Source organism: Lissotriton vulgaris, chromosome 2_1 (genome assembly GCF_964263255.1).
Source record: "Lissotriton vulgaris chromosome 2_1, aLisVul1.2, whole genome shotgun sequence".
In the NCBI taxonomy this organism is placed as follows: Eukaryota; Metazoa; Chordata; class Amphibia; order Caudata; family Salamandridae; genus Lissotriton; species Lissotriton vulgaris.
Genome location: NC_141687.1, coordinates 619,877,081 through 619,895,610, shown reverse-complemented (window position 1 = coordinate 619,895,610; position 18,530 = coordinate 619,877,081). Strand labels below are relative to the sequence as shown.

At 47.1% G+C, this 18,530-nt stretch overlaps 1 protein-coding gene across 3 annotated transcripts in view; it reads left to right on the top strand.

The window, feature by feature from the left end:
* Positions 1 to 716: 716 nt before the first annotated feature.
* Positions 717 to 18,530, top strand: part of TSLIG1 (tRNA splicing ligase complex subunit 1) — a 56,165-nt gene continuing 38,351 nt past the window's right edge. Inside the window, exon 1 of one of the 3 annotated variants that reach the window (XM_086955707.1) lies at positions 717 to 956. In XM_086955707.1, the coding sequence (XP_086811833.1) occupies positions 875 to 956 (82 nt within the window). In that variant the 5' untranslated portion in view covers positions 717 to 874. Of the gene's footprint in view, positions 980 to 18,530 lie in introns of all 3 variants that reach the window. The other 2 variants (XM_086955709.1, XM_086955708.1) reach the window with 2 other exon arrangements.

The following is an 18,530-nucleotide window of genomic DNA, read 5'->3' as shown; positions in this document are numbered from 1 at the left end:
GCTTGACAACAGTGCCCTCTGCTGCACCTGCTGGTATTGCTTCAGCTAAATTGTGATGTAGGGAACAACAAACAGCTGAAGAACTTAGAAAAACATAACAACGTATCAATAAAGAAAAGGGAAAAAATGGGAGCAGAACAAGTCACTTCCCTGGGGGTATGAGATGAAACAGTGGGCGGTGCTGCTATGGCCGATATGGACGATAGATCAGATGGCTCCAGCGGGTCAGCAGCAGCAGGAGAAGATGCCAGTCATGTGTGGCACACCCCTACATGGGCACCAGCTGCAGTATACCCCTCCTGTTCCTTCATCATTTACCAGATACTCTACCTTATTTCATTCGCTTTTCAGCCGCCTCGCACTGGAACTTCTTGAAGTGAAGACAGCTGCCTACTGGAACTTGTGCAGCCTAGGAAATGTGAGAAACAAGATGAGACTATAAAGAGACAAAATGTGGACATAGTTGCCAGTGTGTGTGTTTAACACACTTTTCTTTGCAGTCAACACGGTTTTCTTTGCAGCCAGGCCAGACACTGCTGCAGGCTGCTCCTCTGAAGATTGGCGCCCTGTGCTTGGCTCCAGCTCGCCCACGCCAAAGGCCGGTCCTGGATGAGATTCCCGAATTCTACGGTGTAGTGTACTGTACTCTATATTACACAACACCTGAAAACCCGAGACGTCTCGTCACCCAACAGATACAGTTTCGTAATGTATCTGTTGGATGACGAGACGTCTCGGGTCCACGTCTAAAAGTCTCGTAGAGGACTGTGTCGAACTTCCGGTAGTTCTGTCACATGACTGGGTATGAGGCAGGCGCGGAGGCTGCCATAGCGACCGGAAGGCGGAAGCGAAGCCGGCAACGAGGTGTGGAGTCATGGATGAGCGTTACTACAACCTGAGCGAGGATCAGAAGTTGGTGAAGGCCAAGTACCCACCCGTGACGAAGAAACATGAGTGTGAGTGGGAGAAGGCGGTTGTTGTGACGGAGACGAGCATTATGGAGGAAACCGATATCCTTTAGGAAGGCGTGAATGGGTTTCAGTCTAGTTGGGAAATGGGTGGAGGATCTTGGCGACCAGTCGAAAGTAGTGGGAATTCACTTCGATGACACGAAACCTTGATGCAAAATGTGGGAGGCAGGTTCAGAGATAGAAGACATAGATGCGGACAGCCGCGTTCGCCTCAGCGAGGCGTGGGAATTCGGGACTTGAGTTTATCTGTGTTTTTTTTACCTTTGGGCGTTGCTACCGTTGCTTAAATTGAACATGACGTGTGTCGTTTAGCGCGGCTGAGTAGGGTGGTTATGATACCTGAAGGTTTTTCCAGGATATGGTCAGTGCAGTCTCTGTTTTATATCTAGGGGCACGACTGGACGGAGCTCTCCTGAGCCGTCTTGTGAGTCTGAAAGAATGTGTAGGACACACAGTGCTTTAAATTCTAATATGGAATTACAGGTACTCACTACCTAGAGTACCTGTTTGCTCCGTGTGCTGACTGCCGATACTTTCCCATTATAGTGTAGTGCCGATCTGTACAAGTACAATTATTTCACTTGTATATAGATCACAGAAGAAAGTCAGCCTTGGGCGCAGATCTGCTGGAATAGTACGGACTGCGAAATTCATGAATTAATAGATGAGGCTGACGGAAACCAGCAAATTAAAGATCTAAATCATGCTATTTTAAAGTACAAAGCTTCATCAATGGAATACCCTATATTCTCCCCATTTCCCTGACCCCCTTATTCAAACAACATTGCCTCCCTGAACCTAGTTCTCACAGTGCCCCAATCTTCCTGTTGATCTTGCCTATGTTCCTTATTTTGAAGCTATGCATATTTAAGTTTCACAACAACTATACAAGTCTGGCTGCCTGCCCAGGCTAGAACATCCAAAATACTTTCCTCAATCATTTGAAGACTTTTTTAAGAACAATGAGCTGTCATGTCCGTGAATATTTGGTCCTATTTCGGTGCCTCCCTTGTGCTAGTGCATGGATACTCAATGTACGTGTTGCGGTCTTCTCGACCTTTACAGGGGACCCCTAGTGAATATTAGCATAGGGTAACTGTTTGCTTGGCAAATAACAAACATTCAGAAAACTTTTAAACGGGAAAGTATTTACTTACACTTAAGTAAAGGAAAAGAAACAGTGCCCTGCATTACTTATCTTTACGAACATGTCCAGTTTAAAGACCTTAAGCAACAAAAAGGTATACACACAATAACCTTTTCAAAATTCAATAACAGACATCGGATTATGTCACTGCATTAAGAGGCATTTATTTAGAGTGGAAGTTTTCAGACTTGAACCTAGAAACATGCATGTCTCCCCTGCCAATGACCATGATAATAATCCTTTTTGATTTAAAAAAATCATAAAAGGGTGGGCTTACCACCATGCAAGCAACATTTTCATCATAAAAACAACACAAAATCAACTTTAAATCAAGTTAAAAACTGATATCATAAAATATGCAAAATTAGCGGGGAAAGGTCTAAAAGGAAAAAGAATGAAAGGAATGGTGTGAGTTCGTTCTGGGTGCACATTATTTTTAACTCACAATAAGAGGGAGAGAGGTGGAAAGGTATGTGAGAATAATGGTAGTTCAAACAGGGGGCACGTTGATTTTTAACTCGTGATACAGAAAGGCGACCGTTTGGAGAGGAGGGGAAAAGAGTGGAAGAGTCCGTGGCCGGCCAAAGCCTGGCCTATTGTCCAGAGACTCTTTGGTTGCTGCCCTGTTTTCCAGCTCTATGGCGGCGAGATTCAAAAATGTTATGGTTTTACATGAGAGTTCTATCCAAGATCCACTTAGGCATCTTATTACCGCCGCCCTGCAAGTTCTCACCTGGGCTTCTCTTAGAAGTGATTGAAGAAGCGTTTTTCTAAGATTCTGAAGTGCCGGGCATATGCAAATAAGGTGCAGTAAAGACTCTGCGCCAGTGCCACAGAGGCGGCAGTCGGGAGTTGCCCACAACCGTAGCCATTTAGGAGTGAGATCTTTGGACGAAAAGCAGCCCAGCCTTAAAAGGCTTAGTTTCTTTTTGTAGTGGTTCCTAAAGCATTCTTTCAAATATTCCTGAGGTTTTAAGTAGGTATATGACGGCAAAACGATCCAGGCATGGTTTTTGCCAGCCATTGCGGCTTTATCCATGAGTAATTATGCTTGTTTGACTGCTTTCTTGGTTATCAGCTTGAAAGCAGAATAAGTCATGGACAAAAGCCAGGATTCTTCCAATTTTAATGCTTCGAGAGCTTGCCTCAAGGTCTGTATGTTGAGTCTGGAAGCCCGGCCTGTTTTTCAACTTCTGACCAGCAAAGGTGCACCAGGATTAGTCTGCTGCATCCCTCATGCGCCAATAATATTTGATGAGTGCTCCTTGTCTTGCCGGAAGCTGGTTAGTAAGACCGAACTCCAAACAAATTTGAGTTTGAGAGATATGACGCGGGATTGAGAAGATTTTTGAACAGCCTGGATTTAGCGAGATTTAACACTGCGAAGTCCCGGGTTGCCAGTAATTCAGGCCCATATGTTAGTGATGGCAGAAATTTAGCGGCTGCAATCTTAAGAATGTTGCCGGTGGAATGTCCGTTTAGTTACTTTTGAACAGTTTTTTAAAAGCAAATTGAAGCTGCTTGGCTTTGGATTTCCCCTGTTCCAGGTGCTGTATAAACTTTAATCGGTGGTCCAATAAGATTCCCAGGTATTTATATTGGTCTACCTGGGTTAGAGAGGTAGAATTTATCTTCCAGACAAAATTTAGTTTTTTCTTTCTTGAGCCGCAGAAGCATAGGATGTTTTTTTTTTTTTAGATTTATAGTCAATTGTGCGTTCGAGAGGTACTGCAACAGTTTGGAGATCAAGCGTTGTAGACCGATGGGGGGTTTTGAGAGGAGCACAACGTTTGCATATTGAAGACTTATTATAGGTGAGTGGGCCAATTTTGGTGGATCCCCCTGAATGGTACGTAGGTCACTTTCTAGGTCTGCGGTGTAGATGTTAAAGAGGCTAGGGGCCAGTGCGCAGCCTTGCTTTAAACCGTTGGTTGTATGGAATTTCTTTGTCAGGGGTCGGCCATCTCCTTTTTTCACTTGGACCCAAGTGTCTGAATAAAGCTCAATTATTGCTCCCAAACAACTTTGGCGGCACGCCCCAGGCTTTAATTTTGGCCCAAAGATTGGATCTGGGCACTTTATCAAAGGCCGCTTTTAGGTCCAGGAAACAGGTGTACAGCGGGGTGGAGTTGTGGATTGCTTTGTTAACAAGGAGGGTTAATGCGGATAAGTTGGTCAAGGTGCCCAGTCCTGGCCGAAAGCCTGTTTGTGTCCGGGGAATTATCCCTGTGCTGCTCACCCAAGATTCCAGTTCTACCAACAAGTTGTCTCCCCTGCCATGATAACAATGCCATTAGTGAACCAAGAGGCAAGTTATTTGTCGCGTGCACCTCTTGGGTGGCCTAGGCTGTTATAATTAAATCAAACGGAAGAGAAGGTTTTGCACAGTGTACGTCATGAAGTCATGTATTTCAACGTGCTCTCAAATGTGATAAAGAAGAAAAAAGAGGCAAAGTGAAATAAAACAATTGCCCAGAATCACACAATTTGGTCAAGTGGGGAAGCCGGAATTTACATCAGTTTTTCTGGTTTCACACTGCGCGATTTCAGACATTACATGGCTATCTCTTTCCCCTGTCATGTTTTACATGAAAAGTTAATGCTTGTCTTTAATTCCTGGTGCATGAGGTTAGAGCAAGGGTGGCAGACAGAAGCCACATGAAGGCTCGGTTTGTTTTGAACACGGGGAGCCCAGCAACCCTCGAGCAGAGCCATGCATCTGGCTTAAGCCTGGTTCGATCCTTCTGTGGCTTTTGTACCTCTGTCACATAACCCATGTCGGAAAACACTAGGCTGGAGGGAGCTACATTTCCTGATAAAGGAATGGTAAATCTCAGTAAGTTTACATTTCAAATGTCTTCCAGGCTGCACTCGAAACAAAGTCTTTGTAAAGGGATGCCCCTCGCAGCAGGGCTGTCTGTACCCTGGAGCTCCCACAACAAAGGCACAAAGAAGTGTGAGGGTTCTCCACTGAAGTGTGGTTAAGGTAGACCAATGCTTGTCCTCACCTAAAGGGTCCCCTTCACCTTGTTGCTCCACCCCTACTCACCCATAGCATCTACAAAAAGGACAGAGCTCCTGGAATTGTAATCAGCAGCAATTTGCTAACAAAAGTGTTAATTGGAATTGTAAAGGGAGCCCTCTCACTATCCCTTCACTCACCCGGTGTTTGCATCCCTCGCCCTCCAGCCATGTGATACACTTCCACTGTCAAGTAAGGTGTCCTCATCTTCCATGTGGTGCGCATGCAAACAAGAGGCATTCAAATGTATCCCATACTACTTTATAAATTATTCTCTGAGTCAAATCTGAGGATGAACAGCAGAATCTCCTTTTCATTGTGTACATTGTCTCCCATTTATTTTTTCAACATATGTATCCAGTCATTATTTTTCACTTTCAACCCTTGAGCTTATCAGCTAAATTGGCTGGATTGGTGGTCTAGAAGTAACCTAGCAGCGGATAGACGGTTTACCAGAGTCTAGTACCCATTAAAATGTCCCACTATAGAACAATCTTCAGAAGTAAATAATGTTGTTTCTTTCTACATTCTTCCATCCTCAAACTGCATGCTGTCTCAAATAGATTCACTACATTCCTTAAATCCGTCGTTAAAAAACTGTCCTTCAATTCAAACTTCTGTTTTTTGCCTCTACTTTTTTCTTCTTTCAATGTCCGTTTCCTTCCATCTTCTGCATGCCTCCTCTCTCTGCGCACAACCTACTTCGACACATGCACGTTTGACAATTCTCTATTGCAGCAAATTTCCCACAACTCCTTTAGAAGATCACAATCTCTCCTCCTTCTGCTGAAAGTCATAATTACTTATGCAGCCTAACCATACCTAATACTCTCTAACTTCCTACTAACCATGTGCTTGATCTCACCCTGCCCCCTCTAAGGATCACAACCTACCACTATTACTTTAGTCCAGCATAAAAAATAAAACCTGAAATGACTGCATGGAGTGGTTTGCTGTGAGTGTGCAAGACTAATCTCAATAAATAACGAAGAGTAACCAATGACACTGAACTAACCATTTACCTTGGGTCCCAAGGCAGTAAGCTGCCCGGCATAAATCGCTTTGATGCCTCGTCTAGGGTATTAAGCGCTATATAAATGCAGTTACAATTATTTTAAGTCCTGTATGAAGTCAATAACCACCCATCATCACAAGTGAAAGAATAGGGAAATGTGGACATAGAGAGATGGATTGGGATAAATAGCTACAAAGTGGCTCAATGCCATGTTGTTGCATTCACTAACATGGCTTTTAGGCCTGCTGCAGGTTTTCAAACGCAAAAACAAGTGATGGACCGAATGTGGATCAATGTCACACATTCCCCCAGTCAAAAGATCTGGGCCCAAATCCATCGTTTTTTTGCACTCCACACCACCCTGGGTTAGACAATGGCGATATGCAAATCAGCTCTGACCCTGTTGCCCCATGGGAACAGTCCAGTCCGAACTACAAAAGCCATGTCCTTCCCAGAACGGAATCAAGCATCCGAGGACCGGACCGGATGCTTGATTCCGTTCTGGGAAGGACATGGCTTTTGTAGTTCGGACTGGACTGTTCCCATGGGGCACAGGGTCAGAGCTGATTTGCATATCGCCATTGTCTAACCCAGGGTGGTGTGGAGTGCAAAAAAACGATGGATTAGGACCCAGATCTTTTGACTGGGTTGAATGTGTGACATTGATCCTCATTCGGTCCATCACCTGTTGTTTTTGCAATTCCGCCATAAGTGTACTGGGGATGCCCAGACGTGGGTCCCAGGCACTCCACACCACTGGAGTCAAGCTAGCCAGGCTGATGAGAGGTGTTACCTCGAGTCCGGTCCGGTCCTCGGATGCTTGATTCCGTTCTGGGAAGGACATGGCTTTTGTAGTTCGGACTGGACTGTTCCCATGGGGCACAGGGTCAGAGCTGATTTGCATATCGCCATTGTCTAACCCAGGGTGGTGTGGAGTGCAAAAAAACGATGGATTAGGACCCAGATCTTTTGACTGGGTTGAATGTGTGACATTGATCCTCATTCGGTCCATCACCTGTTGTTTTTGCAATTCCGCTATAAGTGTACTGGGGATGCCCAGACGTGGGTCCCAGGCACTCCACACCACTGGAGTCAAGCTAGCCGGGCTGATGAGAGGTGTTACCTCGAAACCGGTCCGGTCCTCGGATGCTTGATTCCGTTCTGGGAAGGACATGGCTTTTGTAGTTCGGACTGGACTGTTCCCATGGGGCACAGGGTCAGAGCTGATTTGCATATCGCCATTGTCTAACCCAGGGTGGTGTGGAGTGCAAAAAAACGATGGATTAGGACCCAGATCTTTTGACTGGGTTGAATGTGTGACATTGATCCTCATTCGGTCCATCACCTGTTGTTTTTGCAGGTTTTCAAACGGCTTGTTCCAGCCAGGAAAATGGGATTTGTCATAAACCATATTTCGTGGCGCATTTAAGGCAGGTAGCCTACAGCGTTGCTCGATTGAGATAATAACAGGCCCTGTTCAGGATTTGAATCTGTGGAGTGCTACGAATAGAAAGTGTGTGTGGGTGAGTGTTAAAAAAGGGAGGGAGGGGCAAAGATCAACAAAGCTTTTTTGGAGAATAGCTGATTCAAATGCAGACAATTTTGACATGTGGAAGAAGTACAACTTAAATATCTTTGATAGTGTTGGTCTTGATGCATAGGAACACTGCTTATGCCCAATTCCCAAGTTTTGTTGTCAACACAGGTACGGAGTCTAGCGCAAGACCATGGCTCAAAGAGAGTCCCAAACCTATCAACTTTTCAAGACCAAAATTAGGGTGATATTCCCCCAGTCCTGCGAATACCATGAGTAGTTTCCAAATAAGCAGGAACACAAAGCTCCATCTCTTCACTTCTGAGTACAGATCAACCTCATACATACACCTCAGCTCCATTCTTTATCCCAGCTCTTTTCTCTCCCTACTTCAGCTGCTGGAATCCTCCGTTCTCCATCCTACCTCTTCCTCCCTTCTGTTATCTCTTACTACACTCTGGCCTCTTGCTTTCACTGTTTACTGTCTTTCTCGTTCAACCTAGCTCCTCCTGTCAGCCACCGCTCTTCTCCCACATCCTCAGCTTTTCTTTAGTTTTCCTCCCGATATGGGGCTGCTGCTTCTCTCTGAGCTCCCTCCTTTGCAGCGCAGCCCCCTTCCCAGATCACATCCATGCCTTCTTTCCTTCCTCTATTGTCTCAGCATCCCTAAATAAAAATTGGTGGAGAGATGTCTAAATATGTGAATGTCTGTGTCTGCACTTACCAGCAGGGTTCAATTTGGTACACAATTGGGCCTGGGCAGATTAAAAAAACAAGCATTTGCAATGCAATAGGTCTCGCATTAGGAAAGTTTGAGCTATTGGTATTGTAAATGACACATTTTTTATTTATGTTTTGTTTTTGAAAATAGCGAAATTATAGCTTTGTCATTTATAAAGCCAATAGTTTTAACTTTCGCAAATATGACACCTATAGCATTTGTAATGCAATATGTGTTGTATGTACGTGACTTGCATGTATTGATATTACAAATAACAATGGCTTTTAATTTTTTTAAATAATTAATACTTAAATAAAAGTCATAGTAATTTATAATGGCAATAGCTTAAACTTTAGTAAATAACTTTTGTGAAGATTATGTTCATTGTATTTTATTGTGACGAAAATCCAAGAACAGAAGTGAAATATTAACATCTTTTTGTTACATTTGTAATAAAGCTTGAAACATTGAGAGAAAATATTTGAACCAGTTGTTGAATGGTTGCACAGATTGATGCTGTGGTGGCGCTGAGTGATGTTGTGATGGCGAACAAGTGATGCAGTGGCGTTCAGTGATGCTGTGGTAGCGCATAGTGCTGTTGTGGTGCCCCTGAGTGATGCTGTGGTGGTGCTGAGTGATGCTGTATGCTATGCTATGCTTTGTTTTGCTATCCTATGTTTTGTTTTGTTATTCTATGCTTTTTTTTGCTATCCTATGTTGTGTTTTGTTATGCTATGTTTTGCTATGCTATGTTTTGCTATGTTTTGCTATGTTTTGCTATGCTATGTTATGCTTTGCTATGTTTTGATATGATATGCTATGTTTTGCTATGATAGGCTATGTTTTGTTTTGTTATGCTATGCTATGTTTTGTTTTGTTTGGCTATGCTATGTTTTGTTGTGTTTGGCTACGCTTTATTATGTTTTGTGCTTTGTTTTGTTATGCGATGTTTTGTTATGTTATGCTATGTTTTGTTATGCTATGCTTTGTTGTGTTTTGCTATGTTTTGTTATGCTTTGTTTTGTTATGCTTTGTTTTGTCATGCTTTGTTTTGTTATGCTTTGTTTTGTTATGCTTTGTTTTGTTATGCTATGTTTTGTTATGCTATGTTTTGCTATCCTATGCATGTTTTTGTTATGCTATGCTATGCTGTGTTTTGTTATGCTATGCTATGCTGTATTTTGTTATGCTATGCTGTGTTTTGTTATGCTATGCTGGTGAGGGTGGGTGTGTGAGGGGATGTGAGGGTGAAGGGATGTGAGGGTGAAGGGATGTGAGGGTGAGGGGGTGTGAGGGTGAAGGGATGTGAGGGTTAGGGGGGTGTGAGGGTGAGGGGTGTGAGGGTGTGGGGGTGTGAGGGGTTGTGAGTGTGTGCGAGGGTGTGTGAGGGTGAGGGGTATGGGGGTGTGAGGGTGTGTGTGTGATGGTGTGTGAGGGAGGGTGAGGGGATGTGAGGGTGAGGGTGTGTGAGGGTGAGGGTGGGTGAGGGGGTGTGAGGGTGTGTGAGGGTGAGGGGATGTGAGAGTGAGCAGGTGTGAGGGTGAGGGTGTGTGGGGGTGAGGGTGAGGGGGTGTGAGGGTGTGTGGAGGTAGGGGTGTGAGGGGGTGTGAGGGTGAGGGTGTGTGAGGGGGAGGGGGTGTGAGGGTGAGGGGGGGTGAGAGTGAGGGGGTTTGAGATTGAGGGGGTGTGGGGGTGAGGGTTGTTGTGAGGGGTTGTGGGGGTGAGGGGGGGTGAGGGTGAGGGTGAGTCGCGTACTTGTGCTGGTTTTCTTCTGGGATTAAGCCTCTCTTCATTAATATGCTGCCTGTGAGCCTGCTTTCAGCCTTGCCTAACGGGAGGGGCCTTGCTGTGTCTGAAGGTGACAATGGTAGTTCTTGAACCCTCAGGAACTCTGTGGGTTCCGACGTCAACATAATTCAGCACTCAACCTTTCACCTCACAGACCCCACGCCAGACGCATGCTTTTTTAAACGACTCCAGCTAGATGCCCGCCTAGTTCAGTGCCTTAATGCAGGACGAGTTCGTCTTATGTTCGAAATAGACCCTCTCTTGTGCAGAATAACCGCTCACGCTTCTTTAACAAGTGGGGGTTGGTGTGATTCCTTCCCGTAATCACGGGCTGTCATTGAAAATTGGGTTACTCCCATACAGACAGACCTCGGCAAAGATAACAAGAACCAGCCACTGAAGTGTCTACATTCTGAAACAGCCCACTTCTCACTTGGTATATAGCTACAGCAGAGAAAGCATCGTTAACAAGCTCTTGGAATTTCTGTGGGGAGGGGGGGGGGAATGGGAGACAAAGTACGGCCGGCCGTGGGCAGCAACAGCAGGGGTGACTAATTAGGGGGAGGAGAAATGCCTGAGCAAACGGCAAGCTCGTGCACGGGCACATAAAAACAATGGCCTTGGGTAGTTTAGCTGAGACCAAACGAAAGGATGTACGCAACGCCTTCTCCTAAATGCCCCTGACCGTACATATCACACTCAAAGGGCAGCAAAGCGAAATCAGAACACACGTATTGAAACTGCTCTGGAGTTTCGCCACCACAACAACATCAGCAAAAACAAGCGCAGGGTAGTCACAAGACTATATTTTATTGGCTTTGCCCGCATTTTTATGTTAAAAGCAGTAAAAAAAACATTCAATAACTTAATGAACATTCGAAATCACCGCCGCAGCCCTGCTCCGTGTAAACCGGAAGTCAGGCACTTTTGGCTGAGACGGGGGCGGGGCCTGCAATCCAGCAGGAAGTTCCGCCCGCCGCCGCCGAGGAAGCAGTGAAGCCGGCCGACTCCGACCAGCGCTGCAGAGGAGACACGAAACACGCCGAAAGAGCCCGGTGAGTGGGAGGGGAGGGCCAGGGCTAATGTGAAGGCCTGTGTGTATGCGTGTGTGCGTGCGTGTGTGTGTGCGCATGCGTGACTGTGTGTGATTGAGAGAATGCGAGGCAGGGGATAGTGTGCCTGCGTGTGCATGCGCGCGCCTGTGTGTGTGTGCGTGCATGCAGAGGGGTGGGGGCTGCCTGTGTCTGTGTGTGAGCGAGGGCTTGCGCCTGTGTGTGTGCGTGCGTGCATGCAGAGGGGTGGGGGCTGCCTGTGTCTGTGTGAGAGCCAGGGCTTGCACCGCGCATGCGCAGGTATCAGACGCGCGCTCCCGCGAGGAAAAACGCTCGTAACAGATTGGTGTCCTCATTCCCAACTCATTCCCCATACGGGCGGCAAAAGGTCTGAAGCAGACACTCTCAATGCTCACGCATTGAGAGTAAGGTCTGCTCGACCTAAAAAAAGTAAAGTGGCCCACATTTGCAGATTACAACCTTTCGCAATACACTGCTTGGTAATGATCATGTGTTGGCACGTATTTGCAGTAATGAAATTATTCTCAGGTTTATAGGGCCAGCACGATAATTGGAGATTAATATTCCAATGGAAAAATGTGAATTATGAAAAATATTAGGAATTCCTGTTTAATTGCTTTTTTTATCCATACATTTGCTGTGAATGTTTTGATTAATGTCTAGTGGGGAACAGGTAATGGCATAGACCTAGACAGCCTTTTACGCTCAACCTGGACTTTTTAGATTTCAGTTTATTTTTTACAGTACTTGAGAGAGTCCCTCTAATGCCCAGATACTGGAGATAGGTGCATTTGTTTTGGCTTTACTTGCTGCCAGCATTATGTGTACGTTCCAATACAGTGAATGATGCTAGTGTTGAACTTCCCCACCCCCAAAAAATAGTTTACATTTATTTACATGCATGCAACTTTATACAGTACAAAATCGTCCCAAAGTCATTGGAGTGCTTTGTATGAGCCCCAGATAACTTTACAGACAGTTAGATACATTGTCTGTGGCTTGTTTAGATTAAGCGATTTCCCCAGAATCACAAGATGTTGAGCTGATGCTGGGACTCAAACCTGGTTTCACAGTTTCAAAGTTGGTTAATGCCACAATCTTCCCCTATTGAATGCAGTAGTTAATTTCTGCCAAGCATAGGAGAACTTCAGAGACACATTTATCTATGCCTGTTCCATGCAGGGGGAAGAGACAAAAATAACCGAAGAGCCCCCTTGCTGGCCCTCACCCACCCTCATCACCAACCTTCTATCCTACAAAGCAAGTTCTAATGGCTTCCCATCAGCAGCACCTTGAAGTCTCTGTCATACCCTGAGGGAGCTATGGGACAGGTACACCTCATGCTGTGATACCCTGAGCAGCCCATTTTCATTCTCTGACAGCGAGGGGGCACATCTTAAAGTGCATCAGGTCAGGCTCATTATATTTAAAGGCTTTAAAAATGGCCTTTGATGTGAGCCGGCCACCAAAAAACTGATTTTCCAGTGGAGAAGTGTGGCTCACTGGTTAGAGGAGGCAGACCTGGAAGCAGAGGTCAGCCCGGGACCAGGGTTCAATTCCCGGCTCGGCGGGGTCTTGAGTCCTAAATTGTCCATGGATTCGACAATTCTCGCTCCGGTGCCTACTCGATTCACGGGTTCACACTCTGCGACTCTGGGCAATAGCTTGCTTAATCTCCACAACGGCCCCTCGCGGCGGGATGCCTGGCTTTCACCTTGCGGATACCCTGCCGGGGTTATCTCACAGGGGAATACCAGGACGGGTTCCCTAAGCAAGCGCTTAGAAACCGCTCGGTGATTTGCGCTATATAAATACCTGTACATTTACATTTAACTGTCCCCAGAAATACAACCGGCAAGAGTATTTGGGTTATAGGTTCCGAGTTGTAACAGGAGTAACGTTTAAGATTCTCTGGCTTATTGCAAATGGATGTGAAACTTGTACTCTAAAATGCACTATTTAAAACCAGCTCTTTAAAAGTTTTCAGAGAGATGGGTAGAATCCCTGAACCCTTCTTAAGACAGTACTGCTCAGTCCCTGCGATTTGCGAAAGATATTAAACCCCACCCCTTTAAAAGATCAATAATTATCATGGGGTGATGCAGGCACTGTCTGCCTCCATACACTGTCTGCCATTTGCTTCCTAGCATTAAAGGGGGCCCTGGATTAAATGTATCTTTTTGGTATGCCTTGGGGAGTTTAACTCACCACTTTATTCATCTCAAACACCCGCACTCATTATCACAGCTATTTTGCTAAAAGATTTCTGCCAAAGAGCCCTTTCGCGGGGCCCGTGGGTTATTGCAGCGCCGACCCCACGAGGAGCTAAGCTCGATGATGAAGCATGACACCCTCACGGATGTGTGAGGGCACTACTTCCTATTTAGGAAGAACCCCTCTACTTTGCTATATATCCATCCTGACACACACTACCATAGGCACAGATACACTTTTAGTGTTTTCCTACTTGGTCTTGGGAGCAAGGGTTCTGAACCTTTTATTAACTCCTTGTCCCCCCTTTTTAGGTCTCGGCCTGCGTAGGCTGCACTTGCGCAGTCTCGCCGGCGGGATCTTATGTCTTAGAGTAGGAGGCTTGAACCCTCCCCTCTGCTCCATTGGCTGGCTTCCTAAACGAAGGCCAGCCATTGGAGGAGAGGGGCGTCTGTCCGTTTAAGCCCCGTCTTTTTACGGACTAGAGGGTGTGTTTTTTACTTTCTTTCTCTCCTCTTCCCATTGGATGGAATTTTACTTTCCAGCCAATGGGAAGAGGAGAGAAAGAAAAACACGTCCCTCAATCCCAAAAATGACGATGGTTTCTCCGAGGCATTTCTGCTTCTCCTCGGAGAAACATGGTGGTGATCATGGCGTGGTCCGAGGTTCACGACTGAAAACAGACTGTTGCAGACTGTTCCCCTTTAGGTGAATCACTACGCTGCGCTAAGATGCACCATGGCGAAATGTGGTGAGTAGAATTCATTATAAATGTTTTTTACTTGGTGTAGGCAGACTAAATGCCTTGGCCCTCCTGATCTACCTGCCCGTCCATGATGGCATTCAGCATACCAAATTAAAAAAAAAAAAATGTTAGGAGCAGAAGCCTGCGGAAAATGGCAGGCAGCGGCGCTGAGAGGCGGGCCCCCAAGGCGGTGGCGCGCGCTGCTCCGTGTCCGCTCCGGCCCCTGCTTGGCGGCCGTTGATGGTGGGCGCTTTGTGGGCCCGCAGGCTGGCCTACCTCTCGCGCTCTGCCATCCTCGTCACGCTCACCGTGCTGCTCGTGCACTGTGCTTTTCACTCGTTTTTTTTTTCGTTTTGAGTTTGAACTGCAAGATTACCCTCTGCGTAAAATACACTGTTTCTTTTAAACTGTATCGGGCGAGGAAAGGTGAGATTAATTTCTCCAAGAAAAGGGGTACCTGCCATTACATCGCAGTAAACCTCCACCCAGGCACAGGCCACCAGGAATGCAACCTGTAAGTATTCTCACAACCATATAGACCGCGCTCCCAGGTACTGAAAGTGCTACAAGGCCATACTGATTATAGAAGTGCGCTACATACATGCTGACGTAATGACTGTGGGGGTCAGGAAAGGAGCAAAATGTCCTTATCAAACTCCCAACTAGCCCTACCCTGTCGTAGAAGACCTTGCAGGACCAGGTTCACTTGGTATTGCTGCAGACGCCCCGCCTCCCAGGGCCCCCAATCTCACACCTCTCTGCTGACCAGGAAAGCCTCTAACCGCGGCACTCAGCGCCTCGCCACGTGCAAGGAATTATTAGATATTAGTGGTCGGGTAGGATTCTCCCCTCTCCCCGTGGCCTGACCTCCGCGGTTTCTATGGCAACTGCATGTGGTTGAAGCGTTGTACGGTGGGTTCAAGCAGTGCAACCGGGAAGGGGGAGGGGGGCATGAATGCATCATAAATCAAGCGAGCAATAACCGGCAGCGGGGGGGGGGAGCTGGGGGTCCTGCAAGCCCCTTGGAAATGAAATGTTAAGATTCAGTCTTCAGAAGAGCGGGCGAGTGATGACGCGCGGCCCATAATAATGCGGGTGGAGGAGCGCCGGCCTTTCATACATAGTGGATGGGCGTCCCTGTGACTTGAGCAGTGAGTGTGCACCCCTCTACGGCAAGAATGACATCATAACAGATGCTTTAACCTGCAGGCGTGCTTATAATTCTACTGCATGGATGGGTGGGTGTGTCCTTGGAGGCTAGGGCGCTTAGAAGCACTCTGGGGAAGTTTACATCTGATCAGATGGATTCTAAACTCAAACATGTTGTCTGATTAATTCATTGGCACTTTGCTTTATATTAGACTGCACGTGACAAATGGGACAAACCAGGAAATACTCACACAAATTTAGCCGACGGGCTCTTAGAAATATTTCACAGGTGCTTAAAATAAAAATCAGCATTGGCAGAGCCCATAGTTGGTCTGCCTTTAATGTGGTAACACATAGAAAAACAGACGTGTGTTGCATACTTTAGCACCAGACCTTTTGTCTTTACCAGTGCTTGTTTTATAGGCATTGTATCATCCGCTGAGTGTTGTAAGACCGTATCTTACTCCCTAGAAGACTTCCATCAGGAATCGTGCACTGTGCAGTCGTAGAATGATGCAGTCATAGAATGAGAGGCCCCTTTATTTTTGTGTGGCGGGGGGTGGTAGTGGTGTTACTACTACTTTGCCAAAAACCCTTCATGCCAGTGGTCCCCCCTCAGGCCGTTAGGATGACGTCTTGTGCAAGACTCGGGGTGACTTTTCCAGGCCTGTTCAGTGTTAACTTTGCTATTGTTGTACAGTAGGGCGCAGTCAGTGTGCAGTGGGGCGGGGCGGCATTTTATGGGCTTTCTTTGTACTAGTGCCCCCTCCCACACACACACACACACTCCAGCCCCCCACCACCCAGGGGCACCCTCCATGCCAGCCGGTGTGTGTATTCCTGGCGGAGGCAGTGTTTTCTCTCTGTCGAGCAGTCGAGGCAGACTTATTTTGTTTGTTTTCAGAACCCGCCCTCCCTTCTCCTCAAACCGAAGCTGCTGATACCCGCTTGGGCTTTTTCTTTTCTTTTTTTTTCTTTTGTTTAGATTTGTTGGCTTTCACAGATGCGTTTCGTGTGCACATGGAGCGTTTGCTCAGGACGTAATGACGGTTTATTTGGACTGTCAATGAGCACGTGACCTGCAGGCCTTGGGAATATTTTCTTGGAGATGTCTGTGTCATACTGCTTCCTCCTTCACTGCGGTTCTCAGCACCTCACCACTGTCACCATTTCACCATCACCACCATCAACTAATTCATTCCAAGACGTTTGTGTTTCCTTGTATCGCTGGATTTCACTTATAGTATAGTTGAGTGGGATGAATTGGGATGGCTTGGCTTTGCATGGGAAGGCTTGGGGTGGGGTGAGGTGGCTTGGCTTGACTTGGGGTGGAATGGGTGGATTTTAGTGAGGTGGTGTAGAGTGGGGTGAAATGTGGTAGATTATGGTGGGGTGTGGTAGAATTTAGTGTATCAGGCTAGATTGGGGTGGTGTGTGGGAGTTTGGGGGTGGAGCGTGGGAGTTTGGGGGTGGAGCGTGGGAGTTTGGGGGTGGAGCGTGGGAGTTTGGGGGTGGAGCGTGGGAGTTTGGGGGTGGAGCATGGTACATTGGAGTGGATTGAAATGAAGTGGGGTGGATGGGGGTAGATTGTGGCAGATTGGGAAGGGCTGTGGGGCAGATTGGAGTGGGTGGGGCTGTATTGGAGGGGGTGCGGTGTATTGATGTGGAAAAGATAGGGGTAGATCTTAGCAAAATCAGTGGGGTGGGCTCGATTTTCTTGCCTCTGTTCCCTGCTTGTCAGCGTTTTTTCTTGCCTCTGTTCCCTGCTTGTGAGCGTTTTTTATTGCCTCTGTTCCCTGCTGGTCAGCGTTTTTTCTTGTCTCTATGCCCCGCTGGTCAGCGTTTTTTCTTGCCTCTATGCCCCGCTGGTCAGCGTTTTTTCTTGCCTCTGTTCCCTGCTTGTGAGCGTTTTTTCTTGCCCATGTCCCCTGCTTGTGCTCGATTTTCTTGCCTCTGTTCCTTGCCTGTGCTTAATTTTCTTGCCTCTGTTCCTTGCCTGTGCTTAATTTTCTTGCCTCTGTTCCCTGCTTGTGCTCGATCTTCTTGCCTCTGTTCCCTGCTTGTGCTCCGTTTTCTTGCCTATGTTCCCTGTTTGTCACCTTTTTTTTTCTTGCCTCTGTTTCCTGGGGCGTTACTGGGCAGAGATGGGCATGTGGCTGACCTAGACTGAGGGATGTGTGTGTGTGTGTGTGTGTTGGACTCTGTGTGTGTTGGGCTCTGTCGGTCTGTGTGTGTGTTGGGCTCTGTCGGTCGGTGTGTGTGTGGCTCTGTCTGTGTGTGTGTGTGGCTCTGTGTGTGTGTGTGTGTGTGTGTGTGTGTGTGTGGCTCTGTCTGTCTGTGTGTGTGTGTGTGGCTCTGTCTGTGTGTGTGTGTGTGTGTGTGGCTCTGTCTGTGTGTGGCTCTGTCTGTGTGTGGCTCTGTCTGTGTGTGGCTCTGTCTGTGTGTGGCTCTGTCTGTGTGTGGCTCTGTCTGTGTGTGGCTCTGTCTGTGTGTGGCTCTGTCTGTGTGTGGCTCTGTCTGTGTGTGGCTCTGTCTGTGAGTGGCTCTGTGTGTGTGTGTGGCTCTCTGTGTGTGTGGCTCTGTGTGTGTGTGTGGCTCTGTGTGTGTGTTTGGCTCTGTGTGTGTGTGTTTGGCTCTGTGTGTGTGTGTGGCTCTGTGTGTGTGTGTGGCTCGGTTTGTGTGTGTGGCTCTGTGTGTGTGTGTGGCTCTGTGTGTGTGTGTGGCTCTGTGTGTGTGTGTGGCTCTGTGTGTGTGTGTGGCTCTGTGTGTGTGTGTGGCTCTGTGTGTGTGTGTGGCTCTGTGTGTGTGGCTGTGTGTGTGTGTGTGGCTCTGTGTGTGTGTGTCTGTCTGTGTGTGTGTGTGGCTCTGTGTGTGTGTGGCTCTGTGTGTGTGTGGCTCTGTGTGTGTGTGGCTCTGTGTGTGTGTGGCTCTGTCTGTGTGTGTGTGTGTGGCTCTGTCTGTGTGTGTGTGTGTGGCTCTGTCTGTGTGTGTGTGTGTGGCTCTGTCTGTGTGTGTGTGTGTGGCTCTGTCTGTGTGTGTGTGTGTGGCTCTGTCTGTGTGTGTGTGTGTGGCTCTGTCTGTGTGTGTGTGTGTGGCTCTGTCTCTGTGTGTGTGTGTGGCTCTGTGTGTGTGTGAGTGTGTGTGGCTCTGGCCC